The 25,679-nt window shown below is 40.6% G+C and overlaps 1 protein-coding gene across 1 annotated transcript in view; it reads left to right on the top strand.

The window, feature by feature from the left end:
* Nucleotides 1-25,679, top strand: part of FTO (FTO alpha-ketoglutarate dependent dioxygenase) — a 371,751-nt gene that overhangs the window by 134,655 nt on the left and 211,417 nt on the right. The window contains exon 5 of the mRNA XM_080828266.1: nucleotides 22,067-22,146. Coding sequence (XP_080684392.1) covers nucleotides 22,067-22,146 — 80 coding nt within the window. The remainder of the gene's footprint in view (nucleotides 1-22,066; nucleotides 22,147-25,679) is intronic.

Here is a 25,679-nt window from a genome sequence, read left to right as displayed (position 1 = left end):
CTCCTGATTATCCAGTCTTTATCTCACGCTTACTGGCCTGGAGGAATCTAATCTCTCTTGGCTTTAGAACTGGGGAGCACCAAGGCTCAAAGTGGATATTTCTGAGAAGAGTTATTTCTCAATTAATGGAGTATATGTAGAGGGCCCGCTGTGTCCTTCATGCTGTGTAAGGTTCTGGAGGAGCTATTGAAGATGGATAAAACTTGGTCCTTGCCTTCTAGAAAATCACAGTGTGGATTAGCTCTTTAGGTCATTACTGCATTAAGCATTTTCCAAATTTCAGTCATTTACACGTCAGCCTCAAGGTTCTCGCTATATCCCTGTGCTACCTGTGCTATTAACTTATGTCTTATTTTTCTCTAAATAAATTCACTTTATATTTTTGTGAATAAATATAAATAAAATAGAATGAATAAATGAATAAAATTAAAAATAAAGTGAATAAAATAATAAAATTAAATAAATTAAATAATAAAATTAAATAAAAACAAAGTGAATAAAATTCACTTTATATTTTTCCCTAAATAAATCCACTCTAAATAAAATACTGAAGTGGATTTACTTTAGAAGGAGATTTTATAACACTATCTTATACAGAAGACCAGTATCACTTGGATTATGAAATAATATTAAGGACCTGCTACTTTGGTTTGTTGAAGATCCTGAGTCCTGTTCTGTCTTTGTTAAAAGAGACACGTGTCACTGTTAGAGAGGTTTTAACTGTATAATGTTACCAATCGGAGACTTTCTTCTTGTCAGGTCCTTTGTTCAGGGCTTTCTGTTAGCAGTGTGTATCTTTGAAAGAAGTGAGAGTCATTTGGTGCTATTCTAAATGGCTATATTAATTTTCTGCCTGTAGAAGTAGTAACTACGCATTGTAGAAGTTCACCTGCCATCTCTTTATTTAAGAACATCTTATGTGTTCTTTTCTGATTATGAAAGTAAAATACATGTTCATTGTAGAGAAAAGAAATGCTGAAAAGTATGAAACGAAAGAAGAATATAAAAATCAGGTTCAGACCTGTTTTGGTCTTTTGTCTGTACATACGTGTATCCGCAATAATAGTAGTATGTGAATAACAACCACATTGACTGGGGACTAACAATAATCAAGCGTTCTTTTAATCATCTCCATGACCCTAAGAAGTAGACAATAGTTACATTGCAGAGGAATCAGTTCAGGTTAAATTGATGGAGTGACACAGCCACGGTTACATAGTTAGTAGGGTGCGTTGATTGGAACTTGTTCTTTAATCCCATTTGGGCTCCAACACCCACGTCAAACCACCCTCTTCTCCTCCTATGTGGGTGTTAACCTCCACCCTGGGCTCTGGGGCCCTCCTCTCTCCCTCACCATGATGCCTCTGCTTCACCTAAAGGCTTCAGGACCAGATTGTTCAGGAAGGAAAGAGAAGAGGATGACAAGAGTGTTCTGTGTGCTTTTTTCTTTACCCTTTTTATTTATTTATTTATTTATTTATTTATTTTTAAAGATTTTATTTATTTATTCATTTGAGAGACAGAGATCACAAGCAGAGAGGCAGGCAGAGAGAAAGAGAGGGAAGCAGGCTCCCTGCCGAGCAGAGAGCCCGATGCGGGGCTCGATCCCAGGACCCTGAGATCACGACCTGAGCCAAAGGCAGACGCCCAACCCACCGAGCCACCCAGGTGCCCCTTTACCGTTTGTTTTTAAAGTTATGTTTCTCTTGCCTCAGAAATAGATTAGTAATGAAAATATTAAATAATGGCATTGTCCTTTTTACCATATGTCATAATGAATATACATTTTTAAATATACATTTGTCCCTTTAACTACTGTAGGTGCTAAACCAAAGTGAGTGCTGTTATTTTCTAGGAGCTGATCTCCAGGACCTAATATCCATTCCTGATTTCCCAGCTCCTGCATTCAGATACCGGGGAAATGGCTGGTACCTTCCTGATCGGGGCCAGGCACAGCACAGTGTGCCAAAAGTGTGCTTTTAGAATATCTCCATTTAGAATGTATTTTCTTTATTCTTTATTATAATTTTCTTTATTCTTTATTATAATTAAAGAAAATTACTCTTTTCTTTCTTAAGATGTCACAGTCAGTTTCTAAAAGGAACTTTCTTCCATCTCCTCTTAAACAAACTCAGACAAAAATAAAAGCAACCATAGTGTCTTGCTGCCGTTTCCTCTTTACTTTCTTGAATCCAAATCCTACAAGGAGCCCTGTGGAGGGACCTCGGCCGTGTGCTGATATCTGAAATCTGAACTTCATAGCACTTATGAAAAGGAAACAGTTTAGCTCAATTTATAATAATATATTGGTCTGCAGAGGAAGTGCAGGCTGAACCCTGCTGTCTCAAGTAAATACTCCAGGGGTGTCTGATGGGGAACGTGTCGGGTGCTTGTAATAAATCCGCTGCCTGTGGACGTGAGTGAAGGCCCTGCTGGCACTGCCCGAGGACACGCTTAACTGGGGTTGTCACGGTTTTACTTTTAAATTGGAATCTTTGCCCTAATCTCAGAGTTAGACATGACCGGATTTGCAAACAGATTTACAATTTTCACTAATTTTCCAACCAGGACTTCAAAACACACTTAGAGGGGGGGAAAAAATATACCCTGGTCTTTCTCCGAGTAGGTTGATTTACTTTGCCACAGATGTTTTCCATAGACTGAATGTAACCAGGGAGTTAGGGACTTAAAAAGTGGCTTGGAGACAAACTGTGGGTTTGTTTTTTGTGGAACAGATTATACAGTTCAGGGGACATCAACCAAATTATGTTCATTAACCAGGAGCCGGGTGTGGAGATGGGCTGTGTCAGGACAAAGGTGAAGGCTAGGCAAACATTTGGGGCAAGCCTCCTTTTTATCTGCTCCCCCCACTTCATTTATTACTTTTTCCTTGTCACTTTTCATGACTCTGTTCTCTCTGGCCTCTTTATTTTTGTTTCCCTCAATCCAAATTAAATCTCATTTTCAAATAGTTATCTCAAAGCTTCAGTTGCCAAGTAAAATTTCCACGGCCAAAAAAAAAAAAAAAAAAAGGCAGGGTAAATGGAAATGCATGCTGCTGCTTTTTTGATTTTGCTTTCCTTCACCCACAGTTTGGGGCCAAATGATGAAAGGCCATTTCCTGTCAGGTGACCAGGTTCCAGACTCACGTCCTTGTCTATCGGCCGTGCACTGTTCATCTCTCTCCCCAGTCTCTGCCTCCCCTGGACAACCACTATTCTGCCTGACACTCGCTTCCCAGGGTTACTGGGAGGCCAAACAAGAAAGTGCTTTGCATGGGCTGGGGGGCGGCCGAGAACATGGGGAGCTGGGCCATGGCACTACAGGAGAGCTAGTGAGGCGAGTGGGTGACAAAAGAGCGCTGAGTATTGTGTTCTTATCCTGCTTCCGGCCCCCAGTTCTGGCAGCTTGGCACGTCCCTCTGCCATACCTATATTTCCATGACCACATAAAGGCACCCCAAGAAAGGGCCGTCTTACCAACTGCTTCTTGACGGGGAGAAGCGTCGAATCAGAGCTCTGGGGTAACCACGCTCTGACCTTGGTTGAGGGCTGAGTTTACCAGCAGAGCCCGGTCAGCCGTGTTTTACGGATTAGGTTCACCTTCTTTGAAATACCTGTGGCTCCGAGCAGCAAGACCCAGAGCATGGTGAGCACTTGATGTGGTAGAACCTGAAAATACGTCCTGCTTCTATTTTTGGCATCAACAAGAGCACTGTGGTCGGAGTCTGTTGCCCTGTGAGCAGGAAGAACAGAGGCTTCTAGGAGTTTAAAGTCTCTTAACTGGGGCTCCTCTGGGACTTCACTTGGAGACTGTGGTATCTTTGTAAATCGTCCAGGTGTCCCTCAATCCTGCCCCAGTTCAGACATTTTATTCGAAGGAAAAGGCTTTTGTTATTTCCTCCTCTGACCCCGTTCCCTTCCTCCCCCAACTCCTGACTGACCAGCTGAAGTAAAAAGTACCTATAATTTATGGCTTAATCATAAATTCTCAATAATTATACTTTATTACCTCTCATGGGTCTTGAAACGTAGGTGCTATGTTCTGCTTTCTGCCGAGGCAAGGGAATAATAGAGAAACAGCAATAAATTATAACTTCAGGCTGCAGTCGGTAGGCTCGAGGAATTGCCATTTCGGTGGAAAGTGCTCGAACAGCCAAATGAGCACCTGTCATGTTTATTTTCACTTTGAAAAGCAGAAACGTGACAGCATAGTTTCAACTGCTCGTCCAATACGACCGCGTGGCGCTCTTCTTACCTTCTCAGCAACTACGGTGTTTGCTTCTCGCTTCTCGTGTTTTTGCAGAGTTGAGGATGTATCTGTCCTCCTGAAACTTTTACTCTGAAAATAGGCCCCCAAATGCTGACGGTTTCAGACTTGTGCTTGTTGTCTTGATACCTGGTTCTTTAGTATTCAGTAGCATTGGGGAGAGGACATTTCTTGTGGAATTTGCTCAGAGGAGAGGATTCCCAGGTACTTGGAAGGATTTCCTTATCTCCTAGACTTTCTTTGCTTATCCAGTCTTTGTGCGTATTTCTCTGTCACTGATGTCTTGAATTTTACTTGAGGAACACGAGTACCTGCTGAGGGCCAGTCACTGTGATGGAGACTCTGATACATGTTCTTTCTTTTAATAAGTCCATCAGGTAAGTAATCTGTCCTCTCTCTTAGATCCCTTTATTTTTGCCAGAAAAGAAAATTGATGGGGGTTGCCTGCTAATGGGTGTGTGGGTTTTTTTAGGGTTTTGAAAATGCTCTAAAATTCATTCATGCTGATGGTCCCACAATCCTGTGAACATGCTAAAATACACGGAATCGTGTGCTTTCATTGAGTGAATTATTTGGTATGTGAATTCTATCTCAGTAAAACTGTTTCACAAAACAAAAAGGAGGCGTAGAGAGGTAGACTAGGTAGTTCAGGGTGATGGACCTAGTGAAGCTTGCGTTAGAATGCAGGTTTTTCTGAGACCAGAGCTGTTCTTTTTTCTGTCAAATTGTGCAGCTCTACTAATTGCATAGTCACGGGATCTTTCTTCTTTCAAAGTGTGGAAAAAAAATAGCTGAAAAATACCAAAAATAGCTGAACAAGAAATAAATACAATAAATAAATTACTGAATAGCTAAACAAGTAATACATCAATCCACACATATTCTTATTGTAAAGGATTTGAATAGTATGGAATTATATAGAATAAAATTTGGAAGTTCTCCTTTACTTTCCTATCTTGTCCTTTTGTGAACATTAACATAAATATAGTTATGCCAGTATGATTTACATATATATTGCTGCTAATTTATAAAATAGCACACAAATGGGACCTTATTATATATATTTTATTTATTACTCTATTACTTTCTCCCCCCCCCCATGATAGGTTCTGGAGATCTTTCCTTGTCAGTATCTCATTCATATTGGTATCGTTATTATAAAAACAACATGTGGACTAGGAAATAAAAAGTCAAACATTAAGGATGACCTAAAACAGAAAGTGAAGAACTCCATGCCACCTGTCCCCAAGTTCCGTTTCTCAGAAGTAACTCCTTTTCGGTGTATTTGCCTTTTATTCTTTAAGTGATTACCTCCTTAACTCATAAACGCGCTTAATACTGCTCTCTCCATCCAGCAGCTTGAAGCACTATCTGTTCCTCCCTTAAGAAAAATGTGAAGAAAAAAAAAAAAAGAAAAAAAATGTGGAAAATGGGGATGCGGCTTTTACATTCTCTCACTCTTACTATGTTTTTTTTTTAAGAGTTTAGTTAGTTATTTGAGAGAGAGAAAAAGAGAGAGAGCGAGAACAAGCAGGAGTGGGGGGAAGGGCAGAGGGACCAGCAGACTCCGAGCTGAGTGATGAACCCGATTCAGCGCTGTATCCCAGGACCCTGAGATCCTGACCTGAGCTGAAGTTAGATGCTTAACCAACTGAGCCACCCAGTCGCCCCAACTCTTGCTAAGTTTTATTAGTTAACATTTACTTTTAGATTTTTGGTTTTGTTTTGTTTTGTTGTAATTGATTTTCTTTCAACCGATATTTAGATGGACTCTTTCTTGACTTTTAGGATGTACCATGGGGGATGAAAGTTCCCTTCAGCCATATCATTACTTTTACATCATTGAGGATTATAATGTCTACTATACACTGATGTATAATTTTGACAAGACTGCCGTGCTTTCTTTGTACATGGATTCTGAAATTTGAAAGCCAGTACCTAACAGTGCTTACGTATGCGTCCCTTATTGAGGAACTAAATAAAGTGACTGGATCCATAAATAGAAGATAGGAGTCCACAATAGTCATTAACCTTGTCCCATTGAAAGGGAATGTTACAGATGTCAGGTCAAGATTTTATACCAAGTCAAAGGCCCAGAATCATGCCCCATTTTAGTTTCTTTGTATTTGAAGCAAGACTTTGCTGTGTGGCTTTGAACCAAGACTCCCCCCTGGAAGTCGCAATTGCCTTTCTTTATTCTTAGTGAAAAAATAATGCCATCTCTTTGAAAAATACCGGTGGAATTTTGATCGGAATGGCATTAAAGGTATAGATTGCTTTAGGCAGTATAGACATTTTAACAATGTTTATTCTTCCGATCCAAGAGCATGGAATGGTCTTCCATCTTTTTGTGTCTTCTTCAGTTCCTTTCATGAGTGTTCTGTAGTTCCTCGAGTACAGATCCTTTACCTCTTTGGTTAGGTTTATTCCCAGGTATCTTATGGTTCTTGGTGCTGTAGTAAATGGAATCGATTCTCTAATTTCCCTTTCTGTATTTTCATTGTTAGTGTATAAGAAAGCCACTGATTTCTGTATATTGACTTTGTATCCTGCCACGTTACTGAATTGGTGTATGAGTTCTAGTAGTTTGGGGATGGAGTCTTTTGGGTTTTCCATATAAAGAATCATGTCATCTGCGAAGAGAGAGAGTTTGATTTCTTCATTGAGGGAAATTGGAAAGGGAGGAGAACCATGAAAGACTATGGACACTGAAAAACAACCTGAGGGTTTTGAAGGGGCGGGGGGTGGGAGGTTGGGGGAACCAGGTGGTGGGTATTGGGGAGGGCACGTATTGCATGGAGCACTGGGTGTGGTGCAAAAACAATGAATACTGTTACACTGAAAAGAAATTAAATAAATAAATAAATAAATAAATAAATAATGCCATAGTGCTGTCCCCATGTCACATAACGTCCATGATATTTTGTCTTACTATTTCTTCAAACCCACCAGTTACAGTTACCGTAGTGAGATTTCTTCTCCTTGCAGTGCTTGACTATTCTGTTTTTTATCTGGATCTCTTGTCCTTCTCTCTCTTTCTTGGAATTTTCTAAAAAGATCTCCTATCTACCCTGTTTTAGGTTTCTAAAGATATGTAACCTCTATAGCACCTAACACAGTACTTTGAACATGGTTGGTACTTTAATAATAATTTTTGAATTAATGAGTGGATGAATAAACCAAAGATTGGTACACGCCCCCCTTCCCATATCATGGCAATAAACATATAGGCAAAGGAAACACTTATTCTGTCCTTGAAAGCTCCTAGCTGGAAAAGTTTATGAAGTCCCTCCCCGCAAACGGGGGCATTCATTTAATACTTGGGGATCTCCAGAGACACCTTTAAGAATTTTCCATGGCAATCCATTCCATCAGGGACCCATGCTTTGCTTGCTGATATCTAGTCCAAATGACCATGTGACGTCCCAGAATTTCCCAAATTGATACACTATCCAGATTATTTATTAAAAAAAACTACTAAAGGTAACAAAAATGTGTTGGTTTCTTTTAAGCTGAGAATGCATGAGTTACTATGAATTTTGAGAGCCTTTTATTCTCTCATATTTTCTCTAGTCAGAGTCATGCTGTATTAGGATAAATCTGCATCCGGGTTGGTTGGGTGGAATTTTTTCCCTTTGGCTGGCAATCTTTATTAATATACCTTCTTTGGCTCTTAATCTATGTAACATAACTCCTAAAAGCAGGAACTGTGGAAAAGAAGTTTTTCAGGCTCTTAATTTGATTGCATATCCCGTGTGTGTCCTTTGCCACTTCTGCAAAGATAGGAAGAATAGCCATAAAGGAAGGTTTTTTTGTTTTGTTTTGTTTTGTTTTGTTTTAATTGATCTTGTTGCAGGTGTCAGTTCAGGATGGGAGTAGGAATGAGTTCTCCCTTCCTGACACAGTCCCTGTAGCTCATTTCAAGGCCAGGCATTATAACCCATGATGGAAGATTCCTCAAATTCTTCCTGTGGAATAATTCTTCTAGGCCCTATAAGCATTGAAAAATTTTTAAAAAGACCTAAATTACAGCCCTATCATTTTCTTTCTCTTTTGTTTACACTGTTCCTTCCACCTTTTCAGCTATTTTTCTCCATCTCGGTATATTTCTTTGAGACGGCATTAAAAAATTAAATAGCCACAACGGCAGGGTCGCCAACCAGTCATTGTGGCTGCAGTAGTTCTTTTTTTCCCTCTGGACTGAGGTGACTGGTACAGAGGTCTTATCTATTAGAATTACATTTTTTTTTTTTTTGAGAGCCACTACTGTATTCTGTATATTCTTGCACTACACACAGCACTTAATGCCTTGGACATAACAGGAGCTTAGCATGTATTTGGAGGGAACATCCTTTTTCCCTCCTCAGGCATTAGCCAGAAACCACAGCCATCAGCCTCAAGTACCAATGGAAAATTAGATGTGAGATAGCAGTAAATTAAGAGGGAAGGCAAAAAGGCATAGGGAGGACCAGAACCAAGAGGTTGAAGTGGCTACTTGTGTTTCGTTCATTCACTTTATTAGGGCACTTCCGGTCCCCACGGAAGCAGTGGGCAGAAGTGATGGCCCTGTGTCTTCCAGGGGGGAGAGGGAAGAAGACTGCTCATTTAGGTTTACTCATTCAAATAAGCTCTGTCCCTTCTCATCTTTCTGTTTCCCCAAACTTCTCTGCCCTCCTGTTTCTTGGAAGGAGTTACAATCTCAAGATTAAAGGCAACCCTTGCCAAAGTGGGATTAAAGTTCATTTTGCATATTTGGAAAAGGAAAGAGAATGATTAACCTCAAGAATCTAGTCTCTTTACAACCCAACAACAAACTAAGCATTCCATAAAAGTTAATTTAGAAACAAGAGGGGGAAAGTTGTATATCCTGAGGCCATCTTCACCTCTGTACTTGGTTTTGTAGGAGAGTTTTCCCTCCTGTGGAGTCCTGTATTGGGGGAAGGTTTACAGAACCATCTAAAGTTCATACCACCTTCACTGATGGTTAGGTGCCATCGTTTTCATTTGGGGAATGAATGCTTCTTTTCTGAGGATCTCCTCATTGAACATTATCCTTTGGATCGGTCTAAAATAATGATACTTACTGTTTTATTTTTTTATTGCTCCATACAAAAGTAGTAATATATGCCATCCAGTCAAAAATGCCATCAATCTGAAGATGTAGTCCAATTTCAGAGATACTCAATATGAAGAAGAAATATGTCCCTTGGAATTGATGAAATATGGTACATGTTCGCTTTAAAGAATTTATAGACAATAGGAAAGTATAAGTACAAATACATCATATTATCACCTTGCAGAGATAATATTCTTCATAACTATGTGGTTTAATTCCATCTAGTCTTTCTATGCTTGGAAATATGTGGAGATTTTTTTTCTTTTTAGAAAATGTCTTATTAGATACAATGTTCAATACCATTTTTTCAATACTTTCATATCTTGAACATTTTTCCTTATTAAATATTCTTTGAAATGTGATTTTTAAAAATGGCTTAAATGTTACTCCCTTACTTGTGGTGGTTTAATGCTTTTCTGGTGTTTTGAGATAAGGTATACTGCTCCGGTGAACATCTCTGTACATATATCTTTGAACTTGAGTATTTCTTTGGGAAAAATTACTAGAAGTGGAATGTTTGGGTGAGAGGAGGGTATAGCTATTTTAAAACTATGCATATATTATATTGTCACACTGTTGTAAGGTTCTTTTCAGTGTGCATTCCCACCACAGTGTATGAAATGCAGGTATCAGTTACTATCACTAACCTTCTTTTCCTCGCCTTAGATAATTCTTGGCATTACGATTTCAAAGTATTTTGCCACTTCAGTGAATAAACATAACATGCTGCTGTCTTAAATCTTTATTTATTTATTTATAGATTTTATTTATTTATTTGTCAGAGAGAGAGAGGGAGAGAGAGAGAGCATAAGCAGGGGGAGCTGCAGGCCGAGGGAGAAGCAGGATCTCTGCTGAGCAAGGAACCCAGTTCAGTGGGACTTGAACCCTGGAGCCCTGGGATCATGACCTGAGCTGAAGACAGAGCTTAACCTACTGAGCCACCTGGCGTCTCTTAAATTGCATTTTTAAATTTATTGATGTGGCAGAACTTTTTCCATGTTTGTTGGCCATTTATATACTTCTTTCTATTACTGTTCATCATCTGATCTTTATTGGCCCATTTTTTCTATTAAGTTGTGTTTGTTTTTCTTCACATTTACTTTATTCAACCCTTCAGCCCACTTCCCAAGTATTTTTTAATATATTCTTTTGGATTTTGACTTAGATATTTAATGTTATTTTTTTAGTTGAAGCATAGTTACTTGATGATGATGATTTTTTTTTTCAAGATTTTATTTATTTATTTATTAGAGAGAGAGTGATTGAGAGAGCACAAGCAGGGGAAAGGGCAGAGGGAGAGGGAGAAGTGGGCTTCCCACTGAGCAGGGAGCCTGACTCGGGTCTTGATCCCAGGACACAGGGATCATGACCTGAGCTGAAGGCAGACACTTAACCAACTGAGCCACCCCAGTGTTCCAATGATGATGATTTTTTACACTTGCATTAAATAACCATATTTGAAATTATTTAACTACTTTTATGGTCACTGGTAATTTATATAATGTGGGTTTTTTTTATCTTTTAAAGATTTATTTTTTAAATTGAGGTATAGTTGATATGTAACATTATATTAGTTTCAGGTGTACAACATAATTATTCAATGTTTGTATACATTGTGAAATGATCTCCACAGAAAGTCTAGCTAACATCCTTCACCTTATATAATGTGAAACTGAATAAAGAAAACCTCATGTATAATAGAGTTGGGGGGGGCAGAAAGGGGAGCCCTCATGCCCTACCAACTCATCATCAAGTCAGAGGCCAGCAGGAAGATGCTACTTTACTGCTCCAGCAACAGGGAGGGAGACTTTTCCCTGGCCCCGCAACAAACAGCCCAGCCAATGAGAAACTGCCGCAACTCAGCCAATGAGAAATCGTCACCACCCTGAACTCTCACTTTCTTCCAATGAACTTTTGTTCAAGCGGCCCCTCCCACCTCCTCCTCTTCCACTATAAAATAGTGTTCCTCCTCTTTGTTCTCTGAAACTGCCTGTGGGTTTGGCATAGTTCATGTGTCCGCTGCCATTGTTGTATAAACCCGTTTTGCCAGTGAAACTGTTTTCTTTTCAGGGTCAAGGGTAGTTACAAGAAGTATGTATATTTTTTGTGATAAGAAATTTTAAGATCTACTTTCTTAGCATTTTTTCATTACATTACATCCCTGTGACTTCTTTATTTTATAACCAGAAAACTGTACCTCTTGACCCCCTTTACTCATTTCTCCCACTCCTGATACCCCATCTCAGGCAATCATCAGTCTGTTCTTTGTATCTTTGAGCTTATTTTTTGTTTGTTTGTTTGTGTTTTTGTTTTAGATTCCACATATAAATGAGATCATATGGTATTTGTATCTTTCTGCTAACATATTTCACTTCAGCATAATGCCCTCAAGGTCCATGCATGTTGATGTAAATGGCAACATTTCATACTTTTTTTTATGGCTAGATAGTGTTCCATTGTATCTATATACCATAATTTCTTTATCCATTCATCCATCAATGGACAGTTAGATTGTTTCCATATCTTGGCTGTTGTAAATGATGCTGTAGGGAATATGGAGATGTGTATGTCTTTTTGAGTAAGTGTTTTCATTTTCTTTGGGTAAGTACCAAGAGATGGTATTGCTGGGTCATAGAGTAAATCTATTTTTAATTTTTTGAGGAACCTCCACACTGTTTTCCATAGTGGCTGTACTAATTTACATTACCACGAACAGTGCAAAAGTTTTTCTCCACAACCTTGCCAATGTTATTTCTTTGATGATAGCCATTCTGATGGGTGTGAGGTGATATCTCATTGTGGTTTTAATTAGCATTTCCCTGATGATCCGTGATTTTGAGCATCTTTTCATGTACCTTTCTTAGAGAAATGTCTATTCAAATCTTCGGCCTATCTTGAATTGGATTGCTTGTTTTTTTGCCTCTAAGTTGTATGGGTTCTCAATGTATTTTGGATATTAACCTCTCACCAGATACATGATTTGCAAATGTTTTCTCCCATCCCATAGGTTGCCTTTTCATTTTGATGATGGTTTCCTTTGTGGTGCAATGTTATGTATGTATGTATGTATGTATATATGTATTTGAAAGAGGGAGTGGCAGAGAGAGAGAGAGAGTGAGTCTCAAGCAGACTCTGCACTGAGCATGGAGCCCAACATGGGGCTCAGTCTCCCAACTCTGAGATCATGACCTGAGCCGAAATCAAGAGTCAAATGCTTAACTGACTGAGCCACCCAGGCGTCCCTGTGCAGAGCTTTTTAGTTTGATGTAGTCCCACCTGTTTATTTCTGCTGTCATTGCTTTTGCTTTTGGTGTCATATTTCTTTTTTTTTTTTTTTTTTTTTTAAGATTTTATTTATTTATTTGCCAGAGAGAGAGAGAGAGAGCGAGCACAGGCAGAGAGAGTGGCAGAGGGAGAAGCAGGCTCCCTGCGGAGCAAGGAGCACCGATGTGGGACTCGATCCCAGGACGCTGGGATCATGACCTGAGCCGAAGGCAGCCGCTTAACCAACTGAGCCACCCAGGCGCCCCATTGGTGTCATATTTCAAAAGTCATTGCTAAGACCTATGTCAAGGAGCTCACAGCTCTGTTTTCTTCTTATACCATGGTTTTAATGATTTAAATAAAGTGTAGCCTCTAACAAGTTTTTCATGAAGGCTAATGGTGAGGGAATGGCGGTAGCTTATAGTCTCTGAGTTTTTATATTATCTGAGAGTGATTTTCTATACTTTCACAGGCTGCTTCCTCCTTAAATAGGTATATAGGATTCTTGCATGATAGACTTCCTACCTGGAAACTCTAGATATTGCCCCGTTGAGTTCTGATGTTTGGTATTAGGGAGATGTCTGAGGTCATCTTCATTTTTATTCTACCACAGTAAATTGTTCCTTTCTTTGAACATTTGTTATATTTTGTGTTTAATATTTGAGCAGAATATGTTTATGTACTTCAACTGCCATTTTGTAGTCCAGAGTCCTTTCACAGCATTGGGAAATACTCTTGTGTTAGTTCTTTGTGGTTCTTTCATCCGTCCTTTTTCTGTTGGCTTTCTAGGATTCTTCCTGTATATAAATTTCGGCTTCCAGAATCCGTCCCTCATTTCTTATCTCTTCTGTCACAAATTTTCATTTTCCCCTGCAAGTTCTAGGTGAATGTTTTGAGTTCCCTCATCCACTTCAGTAATTTGAGTTTTTTGTAGGCTGTGTTCTGCTGTCCACTCCGTCTTCCATCATTTTAAATGAAGTGACACTATTAAAAAAAAAATCCATGCCAGGCGATCTTTCCTGATTGCAGACTGTTCCATCTTCATGTCTTCTTTCTCCATCTCCAGAGGCAGTACCTTCCTGAACCAAGTGTCTTCTTAAAATATTGAGAATTTTATTCTCAATAAATTCTCCTATTGAGAATTTTATAAAAAATTTGTCCTGTCAGTTTGAGTAAAACCTTTTGAGCAGAGATAGTTTCAAAGTACTTCCTTTCCTGTGAACTGCCATGTTTTCCCATGAGTCTGGTGATTTGTCCCTCTCCGTTTCCCCTTACAGAAGGAGGACTAGTACTCGTTTATAGGCAAACTGGTGTTGAGATGGTTTCTTTTGAAAACTTGGCATACATTGCTGGCCAAAACCTTCAGTTGAAAGGAGGAAGGACAGAAATGTATCTATCCTTCCATGGCCAAATAAGAGAGCTCATGAACGGGAGTGTCCTCTGTGGTGTAGATGCTTGCTGTGTGGGCAAAACATGGCCGCTTTGACCATCCTCGGCATACCTGCCAGCTCTGGTTTCTCACCTCAGCAAGGCCAGGCTGTCTTCTCAAAGTGGTGCTTGTACCAGCAACACGTCCTGGGGTCTCTGAGTACCATAGCTTGCCTGAATTTAAGGTCACCCCACAGAGGCAATAGGCCCATTCTTCTTTTCAGTTCAAGGGAGAGCGCTGTTCCCGGGATCAGCTCGCTGTGTTTACCAGAAACCTACCCTTTCAGAGTAGACATGAGATAGCCCTCTTGGCCCCTTCTTTAATCTCATCGCGCCTAACTGTATCCAGAAAAACCCCGTGCAATTTCTGGCATATTAAGCACCTTTCTCTAGTATTTAGTGCTGACAATAGCTTTGGCCTAATCGAATAGCCCCCTGACCGTGTCTTTGGGGAAGCTGGGAATGGGGCAGGTGGGGAGGCCTGAGTCTGTACCGACGTCTTGCCAGGAAGCTTCCCCTCCCCCCCTCGTTGGCTATTAAATTCTGAATATGTTCTCAGTCATGGGTGTCCCCATGTCTAGGAAAAATAAGGTCATAAATATTAAGATTGAACGATGAGAATGGACAGGTGAGTAAGAATGAAAAGCTTCAGTGACTGCGTGAAGCCAGGAAGATTGGATTTCAGTATTGGGCCTATTTAGCTCAGAAGTGGGCCTTTAGCGAAGCTCCTGATTGTTACTTTAAGAAATTTGGGATGAAATAGGTCTGGTAACACACCGGACAACAAAACCAAGGAAGTAAGGGGCTGGGTTAAATGTGGGATGGCCAGCTCTGTTGGTCTGTGCGGGAGGGGATCTCAGCAGGTGGGATTGCAGGAGAATTGTGGGCATGAATCCGTCACCCTAGCAGAAATTATGCCTTTGCATCTATGGTCTTTTATATATGAGATGAGATTTCATGCTACAGCGGATGTCCACAGCTCCCTTCACCCACTGGCAGAGCATGCGACATTTAGCAAGCAAAGAGTAAGAGCTTCTTATGTATTTGTTTTCTTTTTTATATTTTTTCCTTTTTAAAGATTTTATTTATCTATTTGACGGACAGAGATCGTAAGTAGGCGGGGGGGGGGGGGGGAAGCAGGCTCCCTGCTAAGCAGAGAGCCCGATGCGGGGCTCGATCCCAGGACCCTGGGATTATGACCTGAGCCGAAGGCAGAGGCTTTAACCCACTGAGCCACCCAGGTGCCCCTGTATTTGTTTTCTTGAATAAATTCTACAAACTCAGATTCCCCTTGAATATAGAATCACTCAGTTAGCTATATTCTGAAATAGCTCTGGCAGATAGACATTCTTTCACGTTTTCCTCCAAAAAATGATGAGGTGGCGTCTTTTGTGAAGCTGGGAATGTCTTCAGTGTTATTGCTTCCGATGTACAGTCCGTGAAGTCAGGACCACTTGTACAGCGTTTATCTGCAGAGTTTTAGATAAATTACAGGCTTGTGGGTGAAAATTACAAGGTTCTTTCTAGAAGCCATAAAGGATTAGGGACAGTTGGGAGCAATTTCGAAAGTTGTTTGATTCGAAGGTTGCCAGGGATTTGAGTAAAGGTACAGGCCGCAGTGTCTCACTTCAGATGTTGAGTTTGCCACTCGGCCTGCATGAGGCTAGTTGGCCCTCAGTGGAACGAAAGCACTTAAGCAGTGTTCATTAAGAGGTTTTCTCTGGGGCGCCTGGGTGGCTCAGTGGGTTAAGCCTCTGCCTTCAGCTTAGGTCATGGTCCCAGGGTCCTGGGATCGAGCCCCATGTCGGGCTCCCTGCTCCCCCAGAGTCTGCTTCTCCCTTTCCCCTTGCTCTTTCCCTCTTCTTGTGCTTTCTCTCAAATTAATAAAATCTTTTTTTTTTTAAGATTTTATTTATTTATTTGACAGAGAGAGAGATCACAAGGAGGCAGAGAGGCAGGCAGAGAGAGGGGGAAGCAGGCTCCCCGCTGAGCCGAGAGCCCGACGTGGGGCTCGATCCCAGGACACTGGGATCACGACCTGAGCTGAAGGCAGAGGCTTAACCCACTGAGCCACCCAGGCGCCCCTCAAATTAATAAAATCTTTAAAAAAATGTTTTCTCTTTATGATGTCCATGGATCCTAGTATTAATAGCGTGGGAGCAGTAAGACTTCTATTTGAGTAGGTGAGAAGGGCATTTAGGTACTTCTTAGAAATTGATTTCGACCCTTTATGGGAATCTGGCCAAGGGAACCTTCTCCAAACTCTGCTTTTTGTTTTGTTTTGTTCTTTTGATTCTGAAACTCCCTTTAGGTGAAATAGTCCAGGTTAATCAGAAATTCTCGGGTGTGTCCTTAACCAGAGGCCTCAGAGTGGGGCAACCTGTGAAGGGGAAACTGGTCATTCAGCCTTCTTCGTCAGACTTGAAGCCGTGCTCCTGAGCCCGTCCGCCCAGACTGGACCACCTTCGATGCTCCATTCCTTCCTTGTCCTTTCCTTCGCATTTAAAACTCCACGTTTGTCCCTGATGTCTCCATCCTCACCTTTCACTGCATTTTGTGATACTCTTTATACAACAACCTAATGTTTTGTGACGTCATCACCTTCAATCCAGTTTTCCCGTGACCCCCCCCCCCCAAATTGCTCTTAATTTTGTTCTCTCCCCTGCTTCACTTACCCAGTCCATTAGCAGGTCTTACTGTTTTTGTCTAAAACATTCTGGATCTGGCAGAATGGTCTGCCAGGGTGGTCTTACTCACACCTGGATCACGTTTTTTCCCCCTGCTTAACATTTTCTGATGGTTTCCCATTGTATCTAGACTTAAACCCCCAATTCTGGCCATGACCAACGGAGGCCTCCTTCTTCTGTTCAGCGTCTGCCCTCCACCGTGAGCACCATGCTGCAGCCTTAAGTACAACAAGCTCATTTCCACTCCAGTGCCTCGGCCCTAGTTCTTCCTCCGGCTTCCAGTCCTCTCATCCCAGACGTTGACGTTGCCAGGATCCGCATTGTTCAGATCTCAGCCAACTTAACTCTCCCCAGCGGCGGTTCCATATACAGTAGTGCATTACTCCCTTTCCCCCCTGCCCGCACCCCCCCACTAACTCTTACGCTTCTGAAACTATTCTTGGTTTTCTCCATAGCAACTCACATCTGAATTTCTTGTTTATTTACAGATTCTATATCTTCTCCATCATAATGTCACCTCCGTGAGAGCAGAGACTTCGTTTTGTTCTCTGTGCCCAGAATAGTGCTTGACACAGAGTAGTTGCTCAACCAAATTTTAAATTACATGATGCAAATAAGTGTTTTCTTCTGCTGTGAGAACCCCCTGGGAAAGGAACTGTGGAGTTACATACTTGTATATTGGTCTCAAGAGTGTGAGCTATGGAGTCTTTTTTTTTTTTTTTTTAAGATTTTTATTTATTTGTCAGATAGAGAGAGAGAGAGCGCGCGCACAAGCAGAGGAAGTGGCAGGCAGAGGGAGAAGCAGATTTTCTTGTGGAGCAGGGAGCCTGATGTGGGACTCGATCCCGGGACCTGGGATCATGACCTGAGCTGAAGGCAGATGCTTAACTGACTGAGCCACCCAGGCGTCCCAAGAGCTGTGGAGTCTTAAAGAATCTTCCAAACACTTTTCAGTTGATAATTAAAAAAAAATAGAGAGAGAGAGTTTATTTTTTTACAGCAGTTTAAAACAGCTCCTAGCAAAGTTGAGCAGAAAGCACAGAGAGTTGCCCTATACCTCTGTCCCCGTGCATACACAGCCTTTCCCACTGCTGACATCCTGCACGAGTGTGGTACATTTGTTACAATTGATTAATCTGCATTGACACATCGTTATCACCCGAATCCATATTTTACATTAGAGCCCACTCTTGGTGTTGTATATTTTATGGATATGTTTTATGGATTTAAAAAATGTATTATGACCTATATCTGCCATTATAGTATCATACAGGATAGTTTTACTGCCCTAAAAATCCTCTGTAATCCTCCTGCTCGTGCCCTCCCCCACACCCAACTCCTGGCAACTTTTTACTTTCTCTGTAGTTTAGTCATTTCCAGAACGTCCTACGATTGAAATCTTACAGCATATAGCCTTTTCCAACTGGCTTCTTTCACTTATTAATATGTATTTAAGTTTCCTCATTTCTCTTCATGACTTGATAGCTCATTTTTTTTTAGTGCTGAATATTATTCTACTGTCTGAGTGGGCCACAGTTTACTTATCCGCCTACTGACAGACATTTTGGTTGCTTTCAAGTTTTGGTAGTTGATAAAGCTGCTGTAAACATCTGCTCACAGGTGTTTGAGTGGACATAGTTTTCAGTTCGTTGGGGTGAATATCAAGGAGACCAATTGCTCACTCTTACCCTGAGGGTATGTTTAGTTTTGTAAGAAATCACCAGACCAAGTGGCTTTCCAAAACAGCTGTATCATTTTGCATTCCCACCAGCAAACGAGTGCATGTTCTCTTGTTCCAGTATTGTTGTCAGCTTTTGGTGTTACCAGTGATCAGTGGATTTTGGCCATTCTACTAGGTGGGTAGTAGTATCTTGTTTTAATTTGCAGTTCCATGACAAATGATAATGAGTGTCTTTTCATATTCTTATTTGCATTCTGTACATTGGTGAGGTGTCTGTTCAGATCTTCTGGCCATTTCTTCAGTAAAGTTTTTTTTTTTAAGATTTAATTAATTAATTAATTAATTATGAGAGATCATAAATAGGCAGAGAGGCAGGCAGGGGGGTGGGGGAAGCATGCTCCCCGCTGAGCAGAGAGCCGGATGCGGGGCTGGATCCTAGGACCCTGAGACCTTAGGCCGAAGGCAGAGGGTTAACTCACTGAGCCACCCAGGGGCCCCTGTTGTTGAGTTTTGTTTTTTTTTTTTTAAAGATTTTATTTATTTACTTGACAGGCAGAGATCACAAGTAGGCAGAGAGGCAGGCAGAGAGAGGGAGAAGCAGGCTCCTTGCTGAGCAGAGAGCCCGATGCGGGACTCGATCCCAGGACCCTGAGGTCATGACCTGAGCCGAAGGCAGAGGCTTAACCCTCTGAGCCACCCAGGGGCCCCTGTTGTTGAGTTTTTAAGAGTTCTTTGTATTTTGAATTACAGTCCTTTATTGAACATGTCTTTTGCAAATATTTTGTCCCAGTTTGCAGCTTGTCTTCTTATTCTCATGACAGTCTCTTCTACAGAACAGTTTTTAATTTTTCTGAAGTACAGTTTACCAGTTATTTCTTTCCTGGGTTGTGCCCTTGGTGTTGTAACCAAGGAGTCATCACCATGCTCAAAGTCACCTAGATTCCCTCTTATGTGCCATTCTTCCTCTTCTGAGAACCAAATTATATTTATGTTACACTGATCCATAGTATCCTACAGGTCATTGGTGCTGTTTAATTTATTAGTAGTCTTTTTTTCTCTGTGTGCTTCATTTTTGGGTAGTTTCTATTTCTATGTATTCTAGTTCACTGATTTTTTTTTTTCTACAATGTCTAAAGTGCTATTAATCTCATTCAGTGGGATTTTTATTTCAGATACATTTTTCATCTTTAGAAGCTTCATTTTATTTATTTATATGTATGGAAGATATGTATGTGAAAGAAAAGAAAGATATGTATACATCTTATATATACCTATGTGTCATATATCATATGTATCATATATATCTTTCATTTCTCCGTTTCTTTTTTAATAAGATTTTAGTTTTTATTTTATTTTTCGTTTTTTATTTTTTTTAATATTTTATTTATTTATTTGAGAGAGAGAGCAATAGAGAGCACAAGTGGGGAGGAGAGGGAGAAGCAGGCTCCCCACCAAGCAGGGAGTTGGACGTGGGACTCGATCCCAGGACCCTGGGATCATGGCCTGAGCTGAAGCACTTGATTAAGTGACTGAGCCACCCAGGTGCTCCAGGGGAGGGTCAGAAGGAGAGGGAGAGAAGCAGACTCCCCACTGAGTATGGAGCTTGATGTGGGGCTTGATCCCATGATCCTGACCTAGCCAAAACTAAGAGTTGGATGCTTAACCAACTAAACCACCCAGGTACTCCCAGAAGATTTTATTTTTAAGTAATCTGTGTACCCAACATGGAGCTCAAACTTGTAACCCTGAGATCAGGACTCATAAGCTCTACCAACTGAGCCAGCCAGGCACCCCTCTTCTCGGTCACTTCTCAAGTGGCTGCTGGATATTGTGAATTTTTTTTTGGGTATCTGATTTTGTTAAATTCTTTTAAATAATGTTGGGCTTTGCTCTAATGACTAGTTAAATTATCTGGAATAACTCAGATACTTTGGAGGCTTGCTTTTAAGCTATTAAGTGGATCTAGGGCACCCTTTGATGTAGAACTAATTTAGTTCTTCTGCTAAGATGATGCTTTTCCAAGGACTCTATCCATTAGCTTCTGTGGTAGGAGCCATTCTGACTGCTGAGAACACAAGATATCCCCAGCCCTGTGTGCACTCGGAGATTTTTTCAGCCTGTGATTTGCTGGCGCTTCTTTTCCTGCCCTTGGGAAGTTTCCATGCACACTTGCAGAAGTCAGTGCTCAGCCAAAGACTTGGAAGGAACCCTTCTGCACATGTCTGCTTATTTTCTGTCTGTACAGGTTCTCCTATTCCAGTATTCTGTTTTACAAATCCTTGTTGTCTGGCTTTCCTAAGCTCCCGTCTCTGTCTTCACAATTCAACAAGATGGAAAACTGAAAACTCTGGGTTCTCTTTGACTCCCCCTCCCCGCACCGCCACTCTGGCTTTGCAACTGTTGCAGGGAGTAAGCTAGGGCAATTTGAGCCTCACCTATTTTGTTTCTCCATCTTTGGGATTGTCTCTTGCTCTCTTTTCCAGTGTCAGAAACATTTGTTTCGTATTTTTTGGTCCGTGTTTATAGTTGTTTAAGAAGGGCAGAGCTTGTCACTGGTACTTGGAATGTCCAGAAGCAGGACACCTTCAGTTGATGTTTTGCATTTCCATTATTTTGTTCAGAAGTTAATTTTGCTGCCCTGTAAGGGGTGTGGTGGTTTGGCCTTTTAGTTGAAATCATTACAAATGTTGGTATCTTGGTAAGAAGTCTCTGTTGCCTATGTAGGAAATCACCCAGTGCTGGGGAATAGTACTGTTCTATTCTCTTCTTTGTAGTAGAGAAAGCAATGTCTTAGGCAGAGGTGGTAGGGATTTTGCCTGACATGTGGCATCATTTCTTAGAATACGCAACAACTTGGCCATAGGTTTTTCTTCCACTGCGTGTGGTTTTAGGCTTATTCTTCAGCTGATGAATTCACCACCTACTCCATTCTTGGGCTGTGAATCCACAGGCTTGAATTCTGTCTTGAGAGCCAAAACTTTGCAACTGCTGAGTTGGTTGGTTTTTTGCCTGGAAAAGTTGTTAGGGCAAAATTGATACTTTGATTGGGGAGAGAAAGAGGCAGATTTTCAGATGAAAGCTGTTCCACCCCAAATAGTATAAAAATTTTTTGGCTTATTATCTAAAGGCATGGGTAGAATTTGATGTATCATGAGAAAGAGAAGTTCATAAACAGTAAACTTAGTGGTGAGTGGGCATCATAAGACCACACATAAGTAGGGAAACCATGTATCTATCCTGTTTGCTAGAGACAGTCCTGGTTTACACCTGTTGTTTTAGAATAATTAACATTCCCTTTTACTCTTAGAAGTGTCATAGTTTTGATATATATATATGTGTGTGTGTGTGTGTGTGTGTGTGTGTATGTATGTATATATTTATATTTATATAACATATATGCATTTATATATTTATATTTATATACATACAGAGTTATCCTTGTTATAAAGAGTGGTTTAAAGAGTACAATGTAGGTGTTAATTCCCTGGTTATTATTGTCCTTGATTGATGGACTTACTGTTTACTCTGTATTTTTGTTGAATAGCTTATAGTGACGAATAAATGTGTGTGTGTGGTTTTATTTTATTTTATTTTTTTTAATTTTTGGTATTTTTCCTACAGATGATCTCAATGCCACCCACCAACACTGTGTTTTGGCTGGTTTACCACCTCGGTTTAGTTCCACCCACCGAGTGGCAGAGGTAAGTGTAAATAAAAATGTGATTCAAACTTAATTGAATGTGACAGCAGTGGTTGAATGAGCAATTTTGCATGGAGTTTTGGAAGAGTATTTGATAGGAAAATTGCTTCCATCGAACTTGATGTTAGCCTTTATTTACTTGCTTTTTTAGCATTGAGTTGTGTGGGATACAGTTTTAAAAAGTGTGTTCACAGCGTGGGATTAGTATATTTTGCTTCTTTGCGGTTCTGTTTCTTGGAGAAGGTAAAATGCTATTGGCAGGTGTTGCTAGTTAGAGATTTTCTAAGGGGTTTGTGTCTGTCAAGGTCAAGGACAGGAGATGGCCAGAAGGAAATGGGGAGGGTTTGTGTGCTTGTGCATGGGTTAGCTGTGACCAGGCTCCAATGGTTGAGAATTTACATTTCCCTTAACTTTTGGGTCAGGCTTCTGGGCATGTGAATGTAAATTAAGGAGAGAGTTAACAGCAGTGCCCAGGAATTTCTGAGCTCTCCAGTTGGGTTCATAACCCAGACTTTATTGCTAAACTCTGCCACCACTTGGAATGGCTGGATAGTCAGCTGATTAGACCAGTTCAGAATGGAAACCTGGGATGTGGGAAAAACTCTTAGTAGTCACCCTGGGGTACTGTGTGATCGATTAAGGTGGTTCGAGAGAGCAGGGGAATAGTCGTGAGAAGGCCTACAAGTTGACCTCGTATCCAAGCTTGTTATCTGTGCTTTGCTTTGTAGATTGACTTTCCGTTGTGCCACAGGGGGACCCGGGTGGGAAGTTGGGCAGAAGTGATACAGATACATTCATATACTTCTGGAAGTTCTTCTAATTGGTATACTGCTCGGAAAGCTAGTGGGGATGTGCAGAAAGTACCATAAAAATATCTTTGATCTCATAACACTATTATATTTAACATCTAGGAAATAATTCAAAGGAAACATACATGCACACATATGAAAATGCTTATCTGGAGTGACTAAGAATAGTGAAGAGCTGGTCAGAACGTTAGTGCCTCTTTAGGGCATGACTAGTTAATTACCTGAGTGTCACCTCAGTGAGCAACCATCGAAAATACTTACCTTGAATACTTACGTACAGAGAAAAACAGAATAGACACTGATGGATACATTCTGATCACAGCTGTGTGGACAAAGAATCATGTGCAATAAAAACAATTAAAATAAGGTAAGGTGACAGGATTATGATTTTATCTTAAAATTTTTTATTTCATGTCGTATTATTGTTGTCAGTAATAAAAGAGGGAAAAAATATATATATACATATTTTTTCTAACGTGAAATTTACATTATTATTTCCCTTAAGAGAAGAGATGGAAAAACCATGCAGTGTTGTAGCCCTCACTTATTTTGTAAATGTCCTTTCCTTCGTACAGGACTAACGTGGTATGTCTTACCTGTGCCACACAAAATGACTTGCGATTTTCTGTCCACTCAGTGTATGTCGGAAACAGATTGTCTTAGGGAAGTGAGGTTCTGAATTTCATTTTAGTTAATCAGAAAAGAAATCTATTTAGTTTTTTGGTTACATGTGACTAGATTATATTTGACAGGTCTCAACTTTTATTGGATTTTTTTTTTCTTCTGGTTGGAACAGAAGAAATCTGTTGTTCTGAATATCTTTTTAAAATTTAAATTTTTTGAATTTTATATATCATTATATTTTGAATAGGTAATTACTCAAATGATTCAAAATTCACAAAGTATCCAAGAATAAATAGTTGGAAGTCTTTTTCTCGTAAAGCTGACGAGCTCCTCCTCCCCAAAGGGAACCAGTATTATCATCAGCTTCTTCTTATCCTTTCCATGATAATGTGATACCTATATAAGCAAATGTGTGTTTAATTAAAAAAATGGGTTTTTTATTTTAAAAGATTGTATTTATTTATTTGACAGAGAGAGATCACAAGTAGGCGGAGAGGCAAGCAGAGAGAGAGGGGTTGATTCCAGGGCCCTGAGACCAGGACCTGAGCTGAAGGCAGAGGCTTAACCCACTGAGCCACCCAGGCGCCCCTAAAATGTTGTTTATACAAATGGTAGCCTACTCTACTTAACATTCTGCACTTTTGTTTTAGTAAGTCTTGCTGATAACTCCTTATCGGTATGTAATTCAGACCTTGGAGGAGGCAGTGGTTTTTTTAGATACGACACCAAAAGCACAGACAACTAAAGACAAGTAGGTAAATTGGACTGCGCCAAAGGTGAAAACTGTTAGCTTCAGGGGTGCCTGGGTGGTGTATTGGGTTGGATATCCAGCTCTTGGTTTCGGCCCAGGTCATGACCTCAGGGTCATGAGACTGAGCCCTAAGGCAGGCTCTACACTCAGCATGGAGTCTGCTGGAGATTCTCTCTCTCTCTCTCTCTCTCTCTCTCCCTTCCCCCACCCACACTCTCTCTCTCTCTCTCTCTCTCTCACCTTCTTTCTCTATAGTAAATAGGGGCACCTGGGTGGCACAGTTGGTTAAGCATCTGAATTTTGGTTTCAGCTCAGGGTGATCTCAGGGTGGTGAGATCAAGCTCCACCTTGGGCTCCAAGCTCAGCACTGAGTCTGCTTAAGATTCTTTCTGCCCCTTTCCACTGTTCTCTGTCTTTCTCTCTCTCAAATAAATCAGTCTTTGAAAAAAAATAATAAATCTTTAAAAACAAACAAATCTATTATGCTTCAAAAGGTTCCATCAAGAAAGTGAAAAGAGAACTTGGAGAACGCGAGAAAGTATTTTCCCGTCACTTACGTCACAAGGTACTTGTGTCTAGAGTACATAAATAAGTCTTACAACCCAATAATTAAAAAGGTAAATAATCCAGTCGTTTTAAATGACAAAGGATCCGAAGAGACATGTCTGCGAGGAAGATCCACAAATGGCCAATAAACACACGGAAAGATGTTGAACATCATTAGTCATCAGGTGAACACAAAGCAAAACCGCAAGAAGTTACCACTTCAAACCCACTAGAGGGGCTCTAGTGAGAATCACAGTAACAAGTATTGGTGAAGCAGCTTCAGAAATTGGAACCCTCCTGCGCTGCTGGAGGGAATATAAAATGGTTCAGCCCCTTTGTGGAACAGTGTGACCTTTCCTCAGAATTTTAAACACAGTTACCTCGTGACCCAGCAATTCTGTACCCGAGAGAGATGAAAACTCGTACACGAACGTTCTCAGCAGCTTGACTCCTAGTAGGGCAGAAAGTGGATAATAATGAATGGAAAAGCGAAAGTGGTATATCCATACAATCAAATATTTGGCAATAAAGGGGAAAGAATTACTGATACATGCTTCACCATGGATGAACCTTGAACTATCAGGCTCACTGCAAGAAGCCAGTCGCAAAAGAATTATACAATTTCTTTTTTTTTTTTTAAGATTTTATTTATTTATTTGACAGAGAGAGATCACAAGTAGGCAGAGAGGCAGGCGGGGGGGGGGGGGGAGGGAAACAGGTTCGCCGCCAAACAGAGAGCCTGATGTGGGGCTCGATCCCAGGACCCCAGGATCATGACCTGAGCTGAAGGCAGAGGCTTTAACC

This window comes from Martes martes (assembly GCF_963455335.1).
Source record: "Martes martes genome assembly, chromosome: 17".
Lineage (NCBI taxonomy): Eukaryota > Metazoa > Chordata > Mammalia > Carnivora > Mustelidae > Martes > Martes martes.
This window is presented reverse-complemented; position numbering and strand designations above follow the sequence as displayed.